The sequence below is a fragment of the Myotis yumanensis genome, unplaced genomic scaffold, assembly GCF_028538775.1.
Source record: "Myotis yumanensis isolate MYYU_CA2020_CCGP unplaced genomic scaffold, mMyoYum1.0.hap1 SCAF_2, whole genome shotgun sequence".
NCBI classification, from domain to species: domain Eukaryota; kingdom Metazoa; phylum Chordata; class Mammalia; order Chiroptera; family Vespertilionidae; genus Myotis; species Myotis yumanensis.
The window spans coordinates 62,801,413-62,822,314 of record NW_027223753.1 but is presented as its reverse complement, the minus strand read 5'-3'; the positions used below and the strand labels follow the sequence as shown (position 1 = coordinate 62,822,314).

General features: G+C 42.8%; 1 protein-coding gene across 1 annotated transcript in view; it reads right to left on the bottom strand.

Annotated features, from left to right (window-relative positions):
- The window catches only part of SAMD13 (sterile alpha motif domain containing 13), a 76,848-nt gene that overhangs the window by 40,739 nt on the left and 15,207 nt on the right, over positions 1 to 20,902 (bottom strand). Inside the window, exons 2-3 of the mRNA XM_070403717.1 lie at positions 6,104 to 6,272; positions 4,885 to 4,969 (exon numbers count right to left, since the gene is read on the bottom strand). Of these exons, the coding sequence (XP_070259818.1) occupies positions 4,885 to 4,969; positions 6,104 to 6,272 (254 nt within the window). The remainder of the gene's footprint in view (positions 1 to 4,884; positions 4,970 to 6,103; positions 6,273 to 20,902) is intronic.

The following is a 20,902-nucleotide window of genomic DNA, read 5'->3' as shown; positions in this document are numbered from 1 at the left end:
ATACAAAATACCCAGCACTCAACAAGGTAAAATTCACAATATTGATATTCAATAAAAAATACCAGGTATGCCACCACTATGGAAAACAGTATGGAGCCTACTCAAAAAATTAAAAATTACTACCCATATGACCCAGCAATTCCACTTCTAGGTATTTATCCAAATAAAATAAAAACACTAATTTGAAAATATATGCACCCATATGTTCATTGCAGCATTATTTACAATAACCAAAATTTGGAAGCTACCTAGGTATCCATCAACAGATGAATGGATAAAGAAGATGTGGTATATATTTATATATAATGAAATATTATCAATAAAAAGGAATGAAATCTTGCAATTTGTGACAACATGGATAGATCTTGAGGGTATTATGCTAAGTGAAATAAGTCAGAGAAAGACAAATACCTTATGATTTCACTTATATATGGAATGTAAAACAACAAAACAAACAAAACAAAACAAGAACAGATTCATTGAAACAGAACAAACTGATGGTTGCCAGAGGGGAGAGGTGTAAAGGGATAGGTGAAAAAGGTGAAGGGGAATAAGGAGTACACACTTCCAGTTATAAAATAAATAAGCCATGGAAATGTAGTATACATCACAGAGAATGTGTGTAATCAATAATATTGCAATTAACTTAGTATGGTGACAGATAGTTACTAGACTTAGTGTGGTGGTTATACTGTAGGGTATACAAATGCTGAATCATTATGTTGTACACCTGAAACTAATACACTATTTTTTAAATATATTTTTATTCATTTCAAAGAGGAAGGGAGAGGAGGGGGAGAGAGAGAGAGAGAGAAACATCAATGATTAGAGAGAATCACTGATCAGCTCCCTCCTACATACCACACACTAGGGGCCAAGCCCACAACCCGGGCATGTGCCCCTAACCAGAATGGAACCGGGGACCCTTTAGTCTGCAGACCAACATCATGAGAGAATTATTGATAGGCTGCCTCCTGCACGCCCCACACTGGGGATCGAGCCTACAACCCAAGCATGTGTCCCAACGGGAATCGAACCATGACCTCCTGGTTTGTAGGTCAATGCTTAACCACTGAACCACGCCAGCTGGGCAGAAACTAATACACTATTGATGCCCACTGTAATTTAGTATAGTTTTAATAACAAAAATTACCAGGCATGCAAAGAAGCAGAGAAATGCAACCCATAAAGAGAAGAAAAAGCAATCAACTGAAACTGAGTGAGAAATGACAGAATCTGTAGACAAGTAGATTTAAACATGTATTATGAGTACATTTCATTTGCTCAGAAGCTAGAGGGAAGACTGAATATGTTAAGTAGGGACATGGAATATATGAAAAAAGGTTCAAGTTGAACTCTAGAGGTGGAAACTACATTGTCTGAAGTGAAAAATATATTGGGTGGGATTAACAAGAGATTATTCAGTTCAGAAAAAATGTATTAGTGAACTTGAAGGCAAAACAATAGAAACTATCCAAAATGAAACACAGAGATAAAAGACAAAAAATTAATTGGCATTAGTGAATTGTGGGACAATATTGGGTGATCAAATATACCTATAATTGGAGTCCCCAAAGGAGATGTGGTGGGAAACCAAAATAAAAATTGAAAAATGGTTAAAAATTTTTCAAATTTGATGAAAACTAAGCCTACAGATAAAAACCAACAAACAGATTTTAAGCACCAGAAGCATGAAGAAAACTACACCAAGTCTCATAATTAAATTGCTTAAAAATCAATGATAAAGAATAAAAGTAAAAGCAGACAAAAAAAAGACATACAGAAAAAGAAAGATTTTTAAAAAGATTAAATGTTTTCTCTGAACATCAGGAACAAAAGTAGGATGTCTAATCTCACTACTTCCATTCAACTTTTTATTGGAGGTCCTATTCAGTGCAATAAGATAGGAAAAAGAAATAAAAGGCATCCACATCGGGAAGGAACTAGTAAAACTGTCTTTTCTCAAAAGACGTAATTGTCTATGTTAGATACCAAAAATCTACTAGAAGTAATAAGTGAGTTTAACAATGTTGTGGGATACAGGTAGATATAAAAATCAATTGAATTTCTAGATAGCAGCAAACAATAAAAAATTTAAATTTAAAAAGCAATACAATTTATCATAGAATAAAAATATAAAATATGTAGGGACATATATGAGAAGAGGTGTGCAAAACTTGCACATTGAAAACAACAAAACATCGCTGAGAGAATTAAAGAAGACCTAAGTAAATGGAGAAAAATGGGTTGGGAAACAGAATATTGTAAAGATTTCAATTCTCCCTTGTTTGATCTATAATTCAATGCAATGCCAATCAAATAACCAGTAGGCATTTTTTAAATAGAAATTGACAAGCTGATTCTAAAGTTCATATGAAAATGTGAAGGACCTAGAGGAGCCAAACAAGTTTGAAAAAGAAGAATAAAGTTGGGTAGATAACACAAATTGATTTTGAGACTTATTATAAAGCTATAGTTATCAAAATAGTGTTGTATTGGCATGAATATCTACAAAATCATCAATAGACTATAAAATAGAGTCCAGAAATAGATCCACACATATATGATCAATTAATTTTTCAACAAAATTGCAGAAACAATTTAACAAATGCTGGAACAATGGGATCTCCACAGGCAAAAAACCAACCACCACCATCAACAGAAATACTTTTATTCCTATCTCACACCATACACAAAAATTAACTAAAACATCATAGTCCTCAGTCTAAGAAATCATAAGAGAAAATCTTCCTGACCTTGGGTTAGGTAAGCACTTCTTAGATATGACACTAAAAACACTATCTATAATGTAAACACTTGATAAACTGGACTTTATCCAAATGAAAATCTTCTGCACTTTGAAAGACACTAAAGAAAGAATGAAAATAAAAACCACATACAAGAAAATATTTTCTAATCACGTTTGTGAGGATATAGACTGGAATGCTCATGTGCTGCTGGTGGGAACATAAAATAGCACAACCGGTTTGGAAAATAAGTTTGGCAGTTTCTTAAAATGTTAAACATACACCTACCATACAGCCCAGCCATTCCATTTCTAAATATTTATCCAAGAGAAATAAAGCATATGTCCACATACAGACCTGTTCACAAATGGTCTGATCAACTTTATTTCTAACACCTAAAAAATGAAAACAACCCAAATGTCTACCAACAAGTGGAAGGATAAACAGTGGACAAATAATTATATATTTATGCAATGAAATATTACCAGCAATAAAAAGTAATGAACTATCGGTACACACTAGAACATGAATGAATCGCAAATTAATCATCCTGGGTGAAAGAAACTAGACCCCGCCCCGCCCTCGCTGAAAAAAAGTACATTCTGAAAAATTTCATCTGCACAAAATTGTAGAAAAAGTAAACTCAGCTATAGCAACATATCAGTGCTTGCCTGAGGATACGGAGCAGGAAAGGATGGTGGGGTTTGGGGTGGAGAATACAAAGGGTCATGAGAAAACTTTGGGGGTGACGGGTACATGCATTATCTTAATTGTAATGGTTTCATGAGTGTATGTGAATGTCAACACCTATCAAATCTTGTACTTTAAAGATATATACTGTATTACATGTCAATTATATTTCAATAAAGCAGTTAACTTTTTAAATTGATTAAAATGGAATAAAATTAAAAGTTCAATTCATCAGTGACCCTAGTAACAGTTCAAGTTTTTAATAGTCACATGAGGCTAGTGGCTACCATTATGGACTTCACAGAATAGAACTTTGCCATCAGTGCTCAAAGTACTATTGGATAGCACTGACCTAACACATACATATAAAAGCACCTGTTCCTTTCATTCCCCCTACATCTACTTACCCCAAACTTCAAGAATGGGAGTAAGCATGTCAGCAGGACACTGATAAATGAATTACCTGGGAATTTTAAAAGGCATTTTTATTAAGTTCAATGGAACTTTAATGAACAATATACCTTCATTCATAAACACATAAAGCACAGTGTTTCCTCATTTAGATATTACAGCTTCTATAGATTACATTTAATTAGTTCCCCCCAAAGCTCAAGATGAAGGCAATTTTAAACTAAATGACATGGAAAGAACTGAAACAAATAACACTGGATTGGAACTTACTTTATCCTTGTAATCAAAGTGGTTATAGCTTTAATATAACTCCTAAGTGAGAATATACATTTTTTTCATATACTCACAGATATCTTTGTGAGTTCACTTTTGTTTTGTTTCAGAATATGCTACACAATGCAACTGAATTTTCCTATTTAAAAAAAAATCAAGCATATAACTCACAGCAAATATAATCAAAGTTTCAAATGTGAGAACAGACCTTAAAATAGAGTGCTACGGTATACACTGAAATCTTAACCATTGAAAGAAAAGTTCATAAAATTAGGACAGGAAAGTTGTTAAAACTTCGTATTCTCGCTGAATGCCTTTGTCCTTCCCTCATTACAGCTCTCAGTTTTGAGAGAGGTAATTTTATTTAAAAAGACATGGAAATCAATAAAAAATGAAATTAAAAGACTTGAACTCTGTTTTCTGCCCCCACCGTTGTAGCCTATGGACTTGGAAGGCAGAGTGTGCCTGCTCGGTGTTTTTGTTTCCGTACACAGAATGCAGGGCTGAAATCCTCAGCCGTCCCTGTTCCAAAGCCTGACCCACTAACCCTTTCTGCGTAGTTTGATGTCTGGGTCACCTGTCTCAGACATGGAATATGGAAAAAGACTTTTGTAAGGGGGAGAAGGGAGGCTGGTGGCCAGTGCAGACCAACCAAGTACAAGCCCCCACCAGTGTCTTGCAGTAGATAAGCAAGAGTATAAAAATAGAAGCCAAGTCCCTCTGTTGTTTGCAGAAGCAGAACTCACAAGCCAGTTTCACTTACTTTTTTACACCGACAGAGCCATTTTCCTTGTTTTCCATGTCAACAGATAGCATGGGAAGGCTGCAGGGTTCCTTTACTTCAGCAACTAATCAATAAGGGAGAAAAGCTTGTGTTTAATTCTTAGAAAGTGAGAGAAGAATATATATTCTGAACCGGAAACATAATGCTTCCTTCACAGCTTCACACCAGTGCACGTATGTTTGTTTAAATCTCCAGCTCCCTCGGCGATTGGAGAGATGTGATTAAACCTAAGGAGCTGGAGGAGTCGGATAGGGGTGCTTTCCTCTGTGCTGGCACTCCCTGCCTTGACAATAAGCATTTGCAAATGAAATTGAATCCTTGTTCAAAACAAGTTCTGTGTGAACTGGCACAGCTTCCTCTGGGTGCAAGCTCTCACTTAAGACATTGCAACTCACAAATGAGCCCAAGTCCTGGGAAAAAAAAACCCCACAAAAAAACAAAAAACAATCCCTCTTTTCCTGCCCCTTCCCACCGTGGGCTGCACTTTTCTTTTTTCTTATTGCATTTGTTTTGTTTGCTCCCACTCTTTCTATATTTTTTTTTCCATAGCAATGCCAAAGAGCACTTAAAGCTTTTGTCAGCAAGTATCCTCCTACCTCACATACTCTCAATGAAAAAGCCTCAAAACCCTGGGAGATGGCCATGCTGGAAGCTCACAAAAATGTCAGATAGCCCTCAGCACAGGAAGGTGGTGCTGGTGGGAGCGTGTGCGTGTAAGAGAGGGAAGGCAGCTAATCAGATTTATGTTTGAAAAAAAAAAAAAAAGAAAAATCACCAAAACGTTCAAGGAGATAGAAAAGCATCCATCACTTTGTCTTTTTGTTTAGTAGGACAAGGACTGTGAAAAAACAAACAAACCAAAAAAACCCCTCCGCAACTAATATGCAATTAGCAAGATGAAAAAGCTATGAACAAAACTGCTTTAAAAAACAAACAAACAAACACAAAAAACAAAAACAAAAACAAAAAAACTAGTTCTGAAACGAGCTTGCTCTTGTACAACTGAAGCCATAAATTAAAGACATTTCCTCTCCCATCACTTCACACTCCTTCCCCGGGGGCGACTCTGACACGGCAAGTGCATCCTTCGGTGCATCCGCGAGCTGTGCCCAGTCCGAGGAGGGGCGGGTCGGCAAACACGCCTGCGAGGGGCTCGCCTCACCACGCGCACACTCATCACACTCACACTCACACTCACACTCACACACGCCCCCGCGCTGGCCCTCCGACACCCCTGGAGGGAGCCAGCCGCGCACCCAGGTGACCAGCACCCAGACGACCAGCGCGGACACCCCGCCGCGCGGAGGGGCCGAGGGGCCGGAGGCTGCCCCCCGCCCGCCCGGGGAGGCTGTCACTGCCGTTGCAAACTGTGGACAGAGTCACCATTTTCTAAGCATCTCAGCGAACACCACAAAAACAAACCACTCACAGGGATACTCGGTAGCACCCCCCTACACGGTCTTATTAATATTTGCTCTTTTTGGGGGGGGGGTGGGGGGGAAGAGTAAAAAGAAAAACCTACCTAGAAGCAACTAAAACATGTCACTTTTTTTTAATAGGCTTATCAAGAACAGCCAAAGAAACCCCAATGTTTTCTTTCACAAAGTAGGCTGGCAAAGGAATTCAACAAGGAGGGACAATTTGACACCGTGAGGCAGCACCGGGCTGGCGCGCCGCCAGCGTGACGTTGGGACTCGCACACGAGCTGCACCAACTGCCGGGCGGCTCATGGCGGCCTTTTTAAAGCGACAGCGCCCTTCCCGCCCGCGGCCGCGCTCAGCGCGCCCCCCCCCAAGCCCCGCCCCCTCCGCCCGCCCCGCCCACCGGGGAGGGCGCGCTCCCAGCCCCAACGCCTCTCCCTGCACCTGTATCGCGCAAGGAAAGCCCAGCTGTCTCAGTGGCTTTATTTCCTCCCTCCCCTTCATTGGTGCTGCAGGATCAAGTGTGTGCTGCTGTTCTGAACATCAATGTCATGTTTCAAACTCTCTCCCCCGCGAGAGAAAAAAAAATGAAGAGACATTAAAAGAAAGAACCTGGTGCTTAGGGTCTGCTCTAACCAGTGGACGTGCAGAAGCGGCCGTCCTGAGTTACTCTCTCTTCCTAACAGACACTTGTGGACACAGTTCCCAGGGCTGGCTTTTAAGCAATCTTCGTGAGGATAAGGAAAGCAACGCCCAGCAGAAAACCCTTTTACTACATCATGCAGGAAGTAACATATTTCAGAGGATGCACAGATGACCAGACCTCCTGGGAACGCCCACATTCTTTCATTGAAGTAATCATCCTACCAGATGACATCAGAAAAAAATTCTAAATGAAACAAACCTTATTCTCCAACAAAACAATTCGTTCTGGGAGGTTTAATTTTTTTTTTTTAAATCCTCACCTGAGGATATGCATATTGATTTTAGAGAGAGGGGGAGGGAGGGAGGGAGAGAGAGAGAGAGAGAGAGAGATCAAAATGAGAGAGAAACATCAATCATTTGCCTCCCATATGCACCCCAATTGGGGATGGAACCCACAACCTAGGTATGTGCCCTGACCAGGAATACAACCTGCAACCTTTCTGTATACAGGGTGCTCCAGCCAACAGAGCCACATCAGCCAGTGCCTGGGAGGTTTAATTTTAACTGTTTATCGAAGTTGCACAAAAAGTGTAATTCCATACATTCAATTACCTCTTATATCTATGAGCACCTCTATTAGTTACATATGAAAAAGAAAATATTGTGTCAACCCCCAAATTCATAGTATCTACTACCATCCTAAATCCCAATTCAAGAAATTGGGAGGTGGGGTAGAGACTGGGCATGGTCTTTTGATGAAGTTACCCAGTTCTCTTGCTTGGCTTGGGAAACCCCCTGTAGAGATAAACATTCCCATTCCACAAACATGCTGCAGACAGTCATGAAACATACATAGTTGCCACTGAAATAAACACCAATCAATATTTGGAAACTTTTAGGCCAAGATGTAAACAAAACCACTCAAGATAGGGCGGAGAATACAAGTTTCCAAGAAGTCATCTGCTGCTGTAATACAGTATAGATTTCGGGCAGAATTCAGGAGAAATCTGTGGCTCGCCCTTTTCCTTAGTAATTTTCAAGGGAACTACAAGATCAGCAATTATGATCTAAATTTGGAACCTGACATTTAAAGTCAAATTTTTTCTCTTATTCCAGGAATATTAGAAATTTCCAACTTCTTGAAAAATCATTGCTGAGGAAGATGTCTCTCTAACCATTTTTTGCCACTGCCCCTTGAAAAGGCCAACAATAATTTAGGGATGAATTCTAAGTGTTTATATATTTTTGAGCACCATTAATTGAGCATGAGTCAAATGGGTGGGTCCTTTTACTACAGCTGATCAAAATGATGAACTCTTCTGAGTGAGACAGCTCTTTCATCAGCAGATGTTACAGACCTTTTGGAACTGAAATTCCTGAACTGTTCCCCCAACTAAACTCAAATGGGAGAGGGCGGGCCTACGAGTCCTGGGGGCGAGGAAGGTGTCCTGACAGTATTGTCCTGCCGCTACTCAGAACAAAATGAGGTTCAGCTCTCTGCTCTTGAAAGGAGAGGCAAAGAAAATGAAGTTACACCCAACTCTTCCTTAGACACAATCTCAGGAAGAAGGACTCTGTGAAGACTGTCCAAGAACCTTTTCCTACATATAGGAAAGGACATTCCCCCTGCCCCCCGCTGCCCCCCTTGCCTGCTGTGATCAAAAGTTTGCCTGTTAGACAAGGGAAAGGGTTTAGGAAGGTGTAGGAAATCAATTCTATTTTATAAAAAAAATGAGCCACAAAGGCATTCTAAATTCTGACACCAGCTAGTTTCTAACTTTGGAATAAACTGACATTTGTGGGTATAAGTATATATACTAGTGCTCACCCACTTCCTCCTCAGTCCCTTCAACAAAATGATATTAACCTTCTTTTCTGCTAATAAAAATGATGTGTCGTGTGTGTATGGCGTTTGTGTGTAGCATAAATGGTGTGTGTGATGCATGTGTGAGCAATGTATGTGTGATGAGCGTCATAGTTGTGCTATGTGTACTGCGTCTGTGCATTGTGCCTGTGCGTGGTGTGTGTGGTATGTATCTGCAGAATGTGTCGTGTCCATGGTGTGTGTGTGTGTGTGTGTGTGTGTGTGTGTGTGTGTGTAAGTGAGGGTCTGAGATAGATGCAAACGAACAAGACTTTCTGTTCCAGGATATTGTGGAATGTGCTTAAATACCTTCGTTAATCCTGGGATTCTGGAGCAGAACTTTGGGGCACACTTGGGAATGGGCTCAGATGGGGGGACGGGTCAGGAGGGGATGGAAGCGGGTGCCTCGGATAGGCGTCTTTTATTGATCAGCAGTCATCCCCCCAGAGAGCAGCCTGGCCCGGAAAGCCAGCGCCTTCCCGGGGAACCGCCGCCCCTGCCGCCGTCGGGGAACCAGCCCGGAGTGTCCAGCCCGCATGGCAGAGCGCGGGCGTGGGGCCCTGTGGCCGCAGAAGAAATCTTGAGAAGTCACCCCGGGCACCGGGGGCATCTCCAGGGAAAGCGAGGGGCGGCCTGCAGAAGGGGCGCTGGGCGCGGACCGAGGGCAGGAGGGGGGGCACAGCAAGCCTTTGGGACCAGCGGCGCCGTCCAGAGCCAAAGGGCACGCGGTGGCCCCGGCGACACGGGGAAAAGTTTCTGACCAAGACTTGTAAGAAGACACGGTTCGCTCTGAGTTTGGGGGCTCCCGGGCAGCCTGTCGTTGGAAAGGGTGTGTGGGGCGTGCAGCCACCCGGTTCCATTCTGCGAGCTCTACCCCGCTCTCCGCCGGGCCGGGCACACGGCTGCCTCACGTCCACTCCAGGGCGACAGGTTCCTCGCTCGTGGGTGCAACAAGCTGCAGAGGCACCGGACACACAGCAGAGACAAGGGAGGGTTTTTATTGTGGTTTTCTTCGTGTCCTTTCACACTGGAGAGGGAGAGGGCGGGGCGTCCTCAGTGCCCTCGAAGCACGAGTGGGTCACTTACCTCCCCGCGTGGCCGGCGCCAGGAGGCTTTCTCCCGCGCAGAGCTCGGCGGCCGCCAGGCGCCCAGCCCCCAAGCGGCCGGCCGGGCGCGCGAGGCACGCCGGGACTTGTAGTCCTCCGCGGGGCGGGGCAGGGCGGGGCAGGGCTGGGGTCCTTGGCTGGGGTCACCAGGAAGGGGGAAGGCCTGCAAGTGAAGTGATGTTGAAGACCTGGAGAAGGGGTCTTGTGAACGTAAGGGAGGACATTTTTTAAAATATATACATTTTATTGATTTTTTACAGTGAGGAAGGGAGAGGGATAGAGAGTTAGAAACATCGACGAGAGAGAAACATTGATCAGCTGCCTCCTGCACACTCCCTGCTGGGGATGTGCCCACAACCAAGGTACATGCCCTTGACTGGAATCCAACCTGGGACCTTTCAGTCCACAGGCCGACATTCTATCCACTTAGGCAAACCAGTTAGGGCAGGGAGGACATTTTTAAGAACTTAAAATCCGCAGGGAGCTAGGGGAGGGCAGCACTCCTAGAAAGATTTTAAAATTGGGGCTTTTCAGGCGAATACCACACTTTACTTAGTGGGTTTTGGCAGGAACGAGAAAGCGATTTCCTGGGCCAAATTTATATTCTTTAGGGCCATCCTCTCCCTTCACCTCCAACATACACTTGGCATTCCCTGCTTGAAATACCTATTCTGTTGCTCACAGAATAACTCAGTTGTAGCCCTGATATGCGAAGGGAGGGTGAATAATTGCACCTTATATTGTAAAGCACTCTACAGTTTACAAAGAACTTTTTATTTAACTGGTTCATTATACTAGAATTAGAAAGCAACACTGAGTTAGGCAGAGAGAAACTCAAAATGTAGGGGTTTTTTGTGTGTGTTTACTGGTACACATACCAAGGTTGGCGCCACTCACTCTCCATTTCCTTCCCCAACAGTACCTTGGTGGGGGAAGGGGGGAGGAGAGACGGGAGAAGCTGAACTGCAGACAGATGTGGAGGAGCCTGCTGTGAAGGACTTCCTTGAAATAGCTGATGAGTAAGTCCTTACTAAACAAGGACCTAAGTAAAACCAGAAGAAGAACCTATGGATTGGAAGAATAGGGTGGGAAGGAAAAGGCAGGTGGGATAGGAATAGAGACTGAGTAGAAGGTTGTGATTAGGCTAGAGGCCATAGGAAAGTTGTATGTATATCCAAAACAAACAAATTTTAGAAGCCAGATAGACCTGGAATCCTGGTGTTGTCACTTCCGAGCCAGCGCTGTGACCTTAGGTAAGTTATGTACACTCCCCAAACTTCATCTTTAAGATTCAAATAATAGTTCCTACTTTATGATTGACTGTGCAGATTAAAAGAGATAGAAAAACTTAGTATAGTGTAATTATTATTATTTATTATTAAGTAAGTAAAATTTAAAAGTATTAATATTATTGTGGTATAATAAATAGTTCTACTCTTACCTAGAGGCTTGATGCATGAAATTTGTGCAAAAGTAGGCCTTTCTTCCCCCAGCTGCTGGCACCTGCTTCCCTCTGGCACCTGGGACCTGGGCTTCCCTCGCAGCCCCAGCTTAGTCTGGAGTGTCGTCTGGAAGGTCGTCTGGTCTAATTAACATATTATGCTTTTATTATTATAGATTATATGCCAGGTACTATACTAAGTATAATAATAACATTATATATATACTATTATTATCTGCAGAAACTCCTTTTGTGGAAGCACCAAAAGATGAATTGGAGTAGAAGTACCAATTAGGCTATGAAAAGTTTCTAAGGAAGGCAGCAACTATGAGATACTTCAGAGGGAAAATGGACAGAGCAGTACAATCAATTGGATGTGGGGAAAGAGGACTAGGGAATGAAAGATGGTTGTCATTTCTAGATTGAGTAAATGGTTATTGTCATTCACATAAATAGGTACAACTGATGGAATAACAGGTTTTGGAGGAAAATGACTAGTTTGATGTTGGACACGTATAACTGGAGGCTTTCTGTGTATGAATGACAAAGTAGCAATTGGAAATATGGATTTGGATGTCATGTGTAGACTGGAACTTTGAGAGTCAATGACTTAGGTGAGTCAGTTGAAAATCAGATAACGAGGAAAAAGGAAGGGCACCAGAGGTAGGTAGGCAGGAGGAGGTAAGGACTTACACAATGACACAGGCAGGAATTGGGGGAGGAAGGAAAAGGAAAGTTACAAGTGTAGAAGGAGGGGTTGGTGGCAGGGGAGGAGTGAGGAGGAGCTTGTCAACAGGTCAAATCTTATATGGAGGAAGCCAATGACAACAGATCAAGAGTCTATTGGGATGGAACTCCCTCCAGGAATTGTTTGGAAACTTACCAGAGTGATTTTGCTTGTCCCAGTGATTGCAGAAGGGGAACTACTAGAATGCAGTTGGTCAGCCAAAGATACTCAACATCTTGCAATGCCCAGAACTATCCTGCATAGCAAAGAATTGTCCTGCAGCCTGTGTGACTTGACCTTCCTACTGCTCATTCATGTAGATGAAAAACCTGTTTATATTTACCTGAGCTAGAATCTATTTCATATGTAAACATAAAGTATCTTTCACACAGTTTAAGATATATTAAATTTTCCTAGAATGTGGTGATAAATCGAATGGCAATGCCATTCTAGGAATTTGAATGACCAGTACAGTCCATTTTGTGGCTATTTCACTGCAATTCTAAAGATGGATGCAAGCATCTATTCCATTGTGTCTTTTAGTTTAGGCATGCTCGAGCAGTTCCATATTGGATCACAGATGTACTTTATCCTTTATGTTATAGTTAAGGCATATCTTTGAATTTTTAAAAATTACTTTTGTAGGTACTTTATGATTTTCCCCTCCCACTGTTAAACATTATGTGTCCAATATTTGTTATTAAAAGGGGCATTAGGTTTGACCAGGCTGAGAACCACTTATTCAATCATCAATCAATATCTTTTGGGTGCTGACTATGTGCTAGGCATCATTCTAGTTTACTGCCCTCATGGAGCTTACATTCTAATGTGAGTGTGGGAGAGCCAGACATTAAATAATTAACATAAAGTAAATAAGTACATTCTATGGTACATTCCAAAGTGATTTGTTACAAAAAATAAAAGAGGATAAAGGAGATTGGGAATGCAGGAGAGAGTGTGGGATGATATGGTATCTACAGTGATCAGGGTAAACTTTATTAAGAAGGTGACATGCAAAAAAAGATCTTGAGTTGGCAAGAGAATGGTCCTGGGGATTTCTGAGGGAAAAACATTCAGAAAGAGAGAACAGTTAGGCCTAGGCCTCAAGGTAAATGTGTGCCTGGAGTTTTCAAGAAACACCAAGGATGCCATTGTGGCTGGTTTGGAGAGAGTGGGGAGGGAGAGAACTGAGGGGAACCACTGGGTTGGAACCGGTGAGGTAGGACTGATAGGGCACTGCAAGAACTTGGGCCTTCACGTGGAATGAAATGGGCAGCAGCTGGAGAGTTCTGAGCAGAGAAGTAACATGATCAGGCATATTTTCAAAGGATTATTCTGGCTGCTCTCACCAGGATAGGTCATAGAGAGCAATGGTGAAAGCAAGTAGGCAAGAAGCTATTGCAGTAATCCAGGCAAGAAACACGAGTGGCTTGAACCAGTGTTCACTGGAGAGTAGGGATGAGTGTTTGGGGTTGGAGGTGAAGAGGTCTGATCATCGGATGGACTCTGATCCAGGTTGGTGGAATGTTGAAGAGGGGAGGACTCAGTCCCTGGGCAATGCTCACTCATGACTTCTGCCCAGAGAGGAGCTGACTTGTTTAGAGTGGATAGTCTTCCCCACTTCTGACCTTGATCTTTTCCATGGAGTTAACCCCTTTGATGAAACTGAGGGTTTGGGAGCAAGCTGGTAATTACTCTAAGTACAAAGACCCATAAGCAATATCGATCCGATAAAAAGTATGTCTAGAAGAGGTGGATTTGGAATTGTGGCAATGGAGGATGCAAGACAGAATTTTGACAAAGAAGGGCAGGGGGAAGCTAGGCCCTACGGGTAAAAGGATGCTCTAGGATTGGGAACAGGACACAACTAACTATGCTTATAAGGTGAACTGAGGAAGCCAGTACAAGCTGAAACATGAACATTCAGAGCATGGGGATAATTGATGATGGAACTAGGAACTGTTTATTCTTGGAAGGAAGGTGGAACAGTATTTCCTGTCAGAAAGGAAAGAAAGACAATGGACTGATTCAGGAAAATTATAAAGAGATAAGGACATGGAACATTTAAAAATCTTATTTGTTTATCACGAAAAACGAACTATGTGGTAAGAAATTAAAACAACCAGAAATTAGTAACAGAATTCCCAATAAATCTGTTCCTGGAGTTTTCAAGAAACACCAAGGTTGCCAAGTGTGGCTTGATTGGAGAGAGTGGGGAGTGAGAGAATTATCCCTGTGAAGTGTTTGGTATATATTGTCTAAATTTTTTTCCTGTGACTCTGATTTCTTTTTGTAGATGTTACATGCGAACCTACAATATTAGTATTTTTTTTCTTCGTAGGCTATAAGATTGATATAAGTATTTATTGAGCATCTATTTTTATAGCAGATATTACCATCAATCTTTTTTGACCCTGTTATTCACATCTTCTATAACTATGCATAATTTTTCTCTTCTTAATTTTTCAAGAATCAAAAAAATTCACTAAGATCTCCCAACTTTTCTTTTTCCTCTTATTTCTTGAAGTTTTTCATTGTGTATTTTAATGCTATAGTATTTGATACATGAAGATTTATATTAGCAATACCTTTATTGTGAGCTGTATCCTTTGCCATTATAAAGTGACTATCTCTGTCCCATTTAATCATTTTCTAAAAAGTTTATTACCCACTTGAAATTATTTAATTAGATATGTTTAATCTTTTTTAAAATCATCACCAGAGGATATGTTTTCATTGATTTTTTTTTTGAGAAAGAGGAAGTGGGGGAGGGGGAGGAAGGGAGGGAGGGAGGGAGAGAGAGAGAGAGACAGAGATCCATCTTAGAGAGATTGGTTGCCTCCCATACTTGCCCTGACTAGGGATGGAACCTGAAACTTAGGTATGTTCCCTGACCAGGAATGGAACCTGCAATCTTTGGGAGGACAGGAGGACACTTAAACCAACTGAGCCACCAGGCCAGGATGGTGTGTCTAATCTTATCTGTTATATTTGTTTAAATTTTGAATCCTTATCATTCCTTGGTTTTCCCTTTTGATTTATTATCTGTTTTCTTTGGTCTTTTTGTTTTATTATTTTTATCTTCCACTGTGAATTAGTTATCTATTTCTGTGTAAAGAACCACCCTAAAATTTAGCACTTTCTGTGGGTCAGGAATACTGGCATGGCTTAGCAGAGTCCACTGCTTTGGGTGCTCACAAGCTGTAGTCAAGACTGGACTGGCTCTGTGTTCAGCTGAAGGCCACACTTGGGGGAGGAGCTGATGTGGTTGTGGCAGGATTTAGTTCCTATGGGCCCTGGAGAGCCCCAGTTTCTTACCACCCGGGGCCTCTCCGTAGGGCAACTCACAACGTTATCAAAGCAAGTGTGTGAGAAATGTCAGAGAAGCCATGTAAGCAAGACAGAAGTAATAGTCTCTCATAGCCTGATTTCAGAAGTAAAATCCATCATTTTGCCACATGCTTTTTAAAAAAATCCTCACCCAAGGATATGCTTATTGACTTCAGAGAGAGAGGAATGGAGGAAGGGAGGGAGGGAGAAGGGAAGAAGAGAAAGAGAGAGACAGAAAGAAACATAGATGTGAGAGAGAACACTGATTAATTTCCTTTGAGGAATCCCAACCAGGAATCAAACCAGCAACCTAGGTATGTGCCCTGACTGGGAATCAAACCCTATACCCTTTGGTGTACCGAAGGACTTTCCAACCAACTGAGCACACTGGCCAGGGCTGCCACATGCTTTTTTGGAGAAGCAAGTCATTATGTTTGACCAACACATAAGGCCATGAACACCAGGAGGTAGAGGCCATTGGGAGTCACTTTAGAATGCCATACTATACTTGGGCAATTTGGACATTGTAAAGGGTGTTAAATAATATGTTTATATTTATATTTCTCAATTTACCTTAGAAATGAAATGATGAAAGATAATGAAATTGATCTACATAGACTATCTTCTTTTTATTAGTTTGGAGAGCAAATATGATTCCTGTTTTAATGTATTGTCATCAAAATATTATTCTTTATATTATGTAATTTTTAAAGCATTATAACAATTATATTTAATTGTTATGACTTAGGATACTGGTTATTTAAATATAATTTTAGGTATACGTAGACTCAAAGCTCATTGCCAAACCTTTTGTACCTCATGACTTTTTCATTCATTTATTCATTTTGTTATTCACCTGTTTATGGTCTTGAATTTTTTCCTGAAAAAATTTTCAGAAGTGCATAAATGTTATGTTTTTTCAGTTTTGCATATTTGAGAATTTCTTTCTCTTACAATTGTATGTGAAAGGTGATTAGACCAGGTATAGAATTATTTTCCCCTTCAATATTCATTAACCACTGTTGCATTTTCTTCTAGCATCTACCATTGCTTGGAATATATCCAATTTTTTTGTTGTCAAAGTTGGCCTTTTCCCCTCTGCCTAGATGGCTGCAGGATTTTTTTTTTTAATCCTTGAAATTCTAAGAAAAAAGCTCTTATTAAATTTTCTTGGAATGTAGTGAGCCCTTTCAAAATGTAATTTTAAGATCTGCTTTCTTTTAGAAAATTCTCCTATTATGTAAATTTTTTTCAGTTCCATCTATTCATTTCCATCTTCAAAGACAGCAGTCAGTCCAGCAATCAGTCATTTGTCACTTCACCATTGTCTGTTAGCCATATCTTTCATCCACTCTTTGATCACTTTCATTCTATGCCATTTTCCACTAAATTCTATGTGGTCTTTTTTCAACAGCTTTGTTAGCAGTGGAAAAACGGCACCCAGGTGCTAGCCTCAGTTCAGCAACCTCAGTTCTTGAGTTCTGGCAAAGAGAAGAATTCATAGCCAGGACTCAAATTATAAGAAAAAGTTTATTTGGAAGTCACAGAGGTAGAAGAAGTGAGCTGTATAAGAGGGAAGAGGAGAGGAGAGGGGAAGGCAGGGGAGGGGAAGGCAGGGGAGGGGAAGGCAGGGAGGGAGGGAGAAGAGGGGAGGGAAGGAAGGGGTGAGGAGGAGAAGAGAGGAGGGGAAGGGAGGGGGGGTGGGGAGGGGAGAGGAGTGGAGGGGAGGATCCTGGGGGGAAGAAGGGGGTGGGGAAAGTCCCATTGGGCATGCTCCATAAACAGAGCCTGCTAGGTCCTCTATCCTGAGAGCTTTTATCTGAGGTCTCAGGGGGAGGAGCTCAATAGAATATTCATGAGCTTTTCCAGTTTGTCTTCTCAGGGTCTCCATTGATTGGTCGGCTCCAGAGGGTCATTAGTCAAGGGATCGGGTCCTGATGTCAGCTATGACACTACTTTGTCTGATTTTGCTGCTTCTCTGGGCCTGGAACTGAAACACAGTGGAAGCCTAGATGCCATCTTCCAGGGGTTAATGCTTAAGGGAGTGGTTGTACAAGGGCTTGTAGTTTTGCCCATTGTTAGTTAGGCACCTAGGGCTCTCCGCCCTGGTGACCCTCTGTACCTGGCCCATCGTTCCTGATCTGCTCATGCCCATCTGACTGTCTACTACAGCTTGACTTCCATGTCCAATTTTCTTTAGTTTACTAGTAAGTTCTACTTTTGGGGGGCTTTTAGTGTGAATTTCAGTGATTTAATTTTTTCTCCTTGTTTAATACCTCTGCTTTTCCAGATTTCTTTTACTTTTACTGTTGCATGAGTCCCATGTTCGTTCTTTCTTTCTTTCTTTCTTTCTTTCTTTCTTTCTTTCTTTCTTTCTTTCTTTCTTTTCCCTCCCTCCCTCCCTCCCTCCCTCCCTCCCTCCCTCCCTTCTTTCTTTCTTTCTTTCTTTCTTTCTTTCTTTCTTTCTTTCTTTCTTTCTTTCTTTCTTTCTTTCTTTCTTTCTTTCTTTCTTTCTTTCTCTTTGAAGGAAGTCAGTTGATTTACTCAAGAATAAATTGAGTGATTGTCTTGCCTCCCCCTCCTTGTTTATCTGTGTACTGTTTGGATTATGCACCTGAAATGTAAGCTGGAGAATTGAATGGTGATGGCTTATAATCTTGAGTCATTCAGTGATGGATGAGCTGGGACAGAGGGAAAGTGCTGTGAAGAAGAAGAGTGGGGACAGAGAGAGAGAGGAGAGGGAGAAGAGAAGAGAAGAGAAGAGAAGAGAAGAGAAGAGAAGAGAAGAGGAGAGAAGAGGAGAAAAGAGGAGAGGGACTTATTTATTTAGGCTTTTTTTCCTACTTACTAGCTACATTTTGCAAAAGTATTTTAGTGACTTGTTATGAGAACCATCTTTTAAAATTATATACCGTCCAAATTAAAATAAATGTCAACATGAGAGGAGAAGTAAAAATGCAGATCATGTAGCTGCAGCATCCTACGTAGTTATTAAAATTTTTAAGCTTCCTGGCAACCAAAGCAAGAAGTAACACATAAATAGATATATGATTCTCAGTGACTTTAAAGGAAAATATCCAAGTTATTCTGGGGGAGAATTTTTGTAACACTTAGTTCTGGGGAAAAAAAATCAAATGGGGCAGGGTTCTTAATGAATTAGTAAATACAGTAGTGACATTCATCATGCTTTTCATTATTTTTTTTTTAAATTTTCATCAGAGGATATTTTTTTTCCATTTTCAGAGAGAGTGGAAAGGAGAGGGTAAGGGGGAGAATGAGAGAGGGGGGAGAGAGAGAGAGAAACGTGGATGTGAGAAAGACACATTCATTGGTTGCCTCCCCCACACACTCTGACCAAGGCCGGGGATGGAGCCTATAACCAAGGTGTATGCCCTTGACCTGGGATCAAAACCATGACCTTTCAGTCAAAACCATGCTCTAATCACTGAGATAACTGGCCAAGGCTCATGCTTTTCTTATAGCATTGTTTAATGAAAGGTGAAAACCTGGCACCCAAACGTAGTACAAAGAAAGCAAATTCCGATGATTCTAAGACAGTATAATCCAAGCCTATTTGGAAGACATAGTCTTCTCTAGAAGGAATAGTGTGTGTCATTGGGTGGAATTGTGTCCACCCAAAAAATATGTTGAATTCCAAATCCACACTACATTAGAATGTAACTTTATTTGGAAATAGAGTCATTGCAGGTGTAATTAGTCAAAATGAAGTCATAATGGAGGAGAGGGGCGGCCCTAAATCTTACGGACTGATGGCCTTGTAAGAATGAGACAGAGAGGAAGGTGTTATGTGAAGACACAGAGACACACAAAAGAAAGACAGAGGTGAAGAGTGGAGTTAAGCTGTCTCAAGCCAAGGAACACTTAGGGCTACAACAAGCTGGGAAAGTCAATGAATGATCCTCCCCCACACATGTCAGAGGGGTCTTGGCTCTGTCAACACCTTGATTTCAAACATCTCGCCTCCGGACTGTGAGAGAATAAATTTGTGTTGTTTTAAGGCACTCAGTCTGTGGTACTTTATTATGGCAGCCTTAGGAACCTAATAGGTGTTCAACAATCTATATATATAAAGAGCCAGGGGGTGTCACATCTGAAACAACCGAACGGACGACCAAACAGGCTGAGTGGGGCGACAAGGCCGGCAGGGAGGTTAGTAAGGGACAACCAAACAACTGAGCAGCAGGCTGCATGGGGCAACCAGGCCGGCAGAGGGGGGCAGTAAGGGGTGACCAGGCTGATGGCGGGGGGGGGGGGGCAGTTGGGGGCAACCAGGCCAGCAGGGGGGGAAGTTGGGGGTGACCAGGCTGGCAGAAGGGCCAGTGAGAGGTGACCAGGTCACCTGGGGGGGCAGTTGGGGGCAACTAGGCTGGCAGGGGGGGCAGTTAGGGGTGGCCAGGTAGCAAAGGAGGGCAGTTGGGGGCCACCAGGCCAGCAGGGGGGGCAGTAAGGGGCAACCAGGTTGACAGGGGAGGGCAGTTGGGGACAATTGGGCCAGCAGGTGAGCAGTTAGGCATCTATCAGGCTGACAGAGGAGTGGTTAGGGGGTGATCAGGCTGGCAGGCAGAAGCAGTTAAGGGCAATCAGGCAGGCAGGCAGGCGAGCGGTTGGGAGCCAGCAGTCCCGGATTGTGAGAGGGATGTCCGGCTGCTGGTTTAGTTCCAACTAGCAGTCGGACATTCCTCGAGGGGTCCCAGATTGGAGAGGGTGAGGCTTGGCTGAAGGACACCCTCCCAGTGCACGAATTTCATGCACCAGGCCTCTGGTGTTTATACACACACACACACACACACACACACACACACACACATATACAGGAGACCTTGTGCACAAAATTTGTGCACTGAAGAGGGGAGGGTGTCCCTCAGCCCAGCCTGCACCCTCTCTAATCTGGGACATCCCTCTTACAATCTGGGACTACTGCTCCCAACCACTCACCTGCCTGCCTGCCTGATTGCCCCTAACCACTTTTGCCTGCCTGCCTGATCACCCCCTAACCACTCCCCTGCAGGCCCTGTCACCCCCCAACTGCCCTCCCCTGCCAGCCTGGTTGCCCACAACTGTCCCCCCCCTGCAGGCCTAGTTGCCCCAAACTGCCCCCCCACTGGCCTGGTCACCCCTAACTGCCTCCCGCCAACGTGGTCAGCCCTTACTGCCCCCCTGCCAGCCTGGTCTCTTCCTACTGCCCCCCCTGCTGGCCTGGTCACCCCATAACTGCCCCCTGCCAACCTGGTTGCCCCTAACTGCCCCCCCCCCCCCCCACCGGCCTGGTCACCCCTAACTGCCTCCCGCCAACCTGGTTGCCCCTAACTGCCCCCCCCTCTGCCAGCCTGGTCTCTCCCTACTGCCCCCCTGATGGCCTGGTGACCCCCAACAGACGTCCCCCCCCCCCCCCCCCCCCCCCCGCTGGCCTGGTCTTCCCCAACTGTCTCCCCTGCCGTCCTG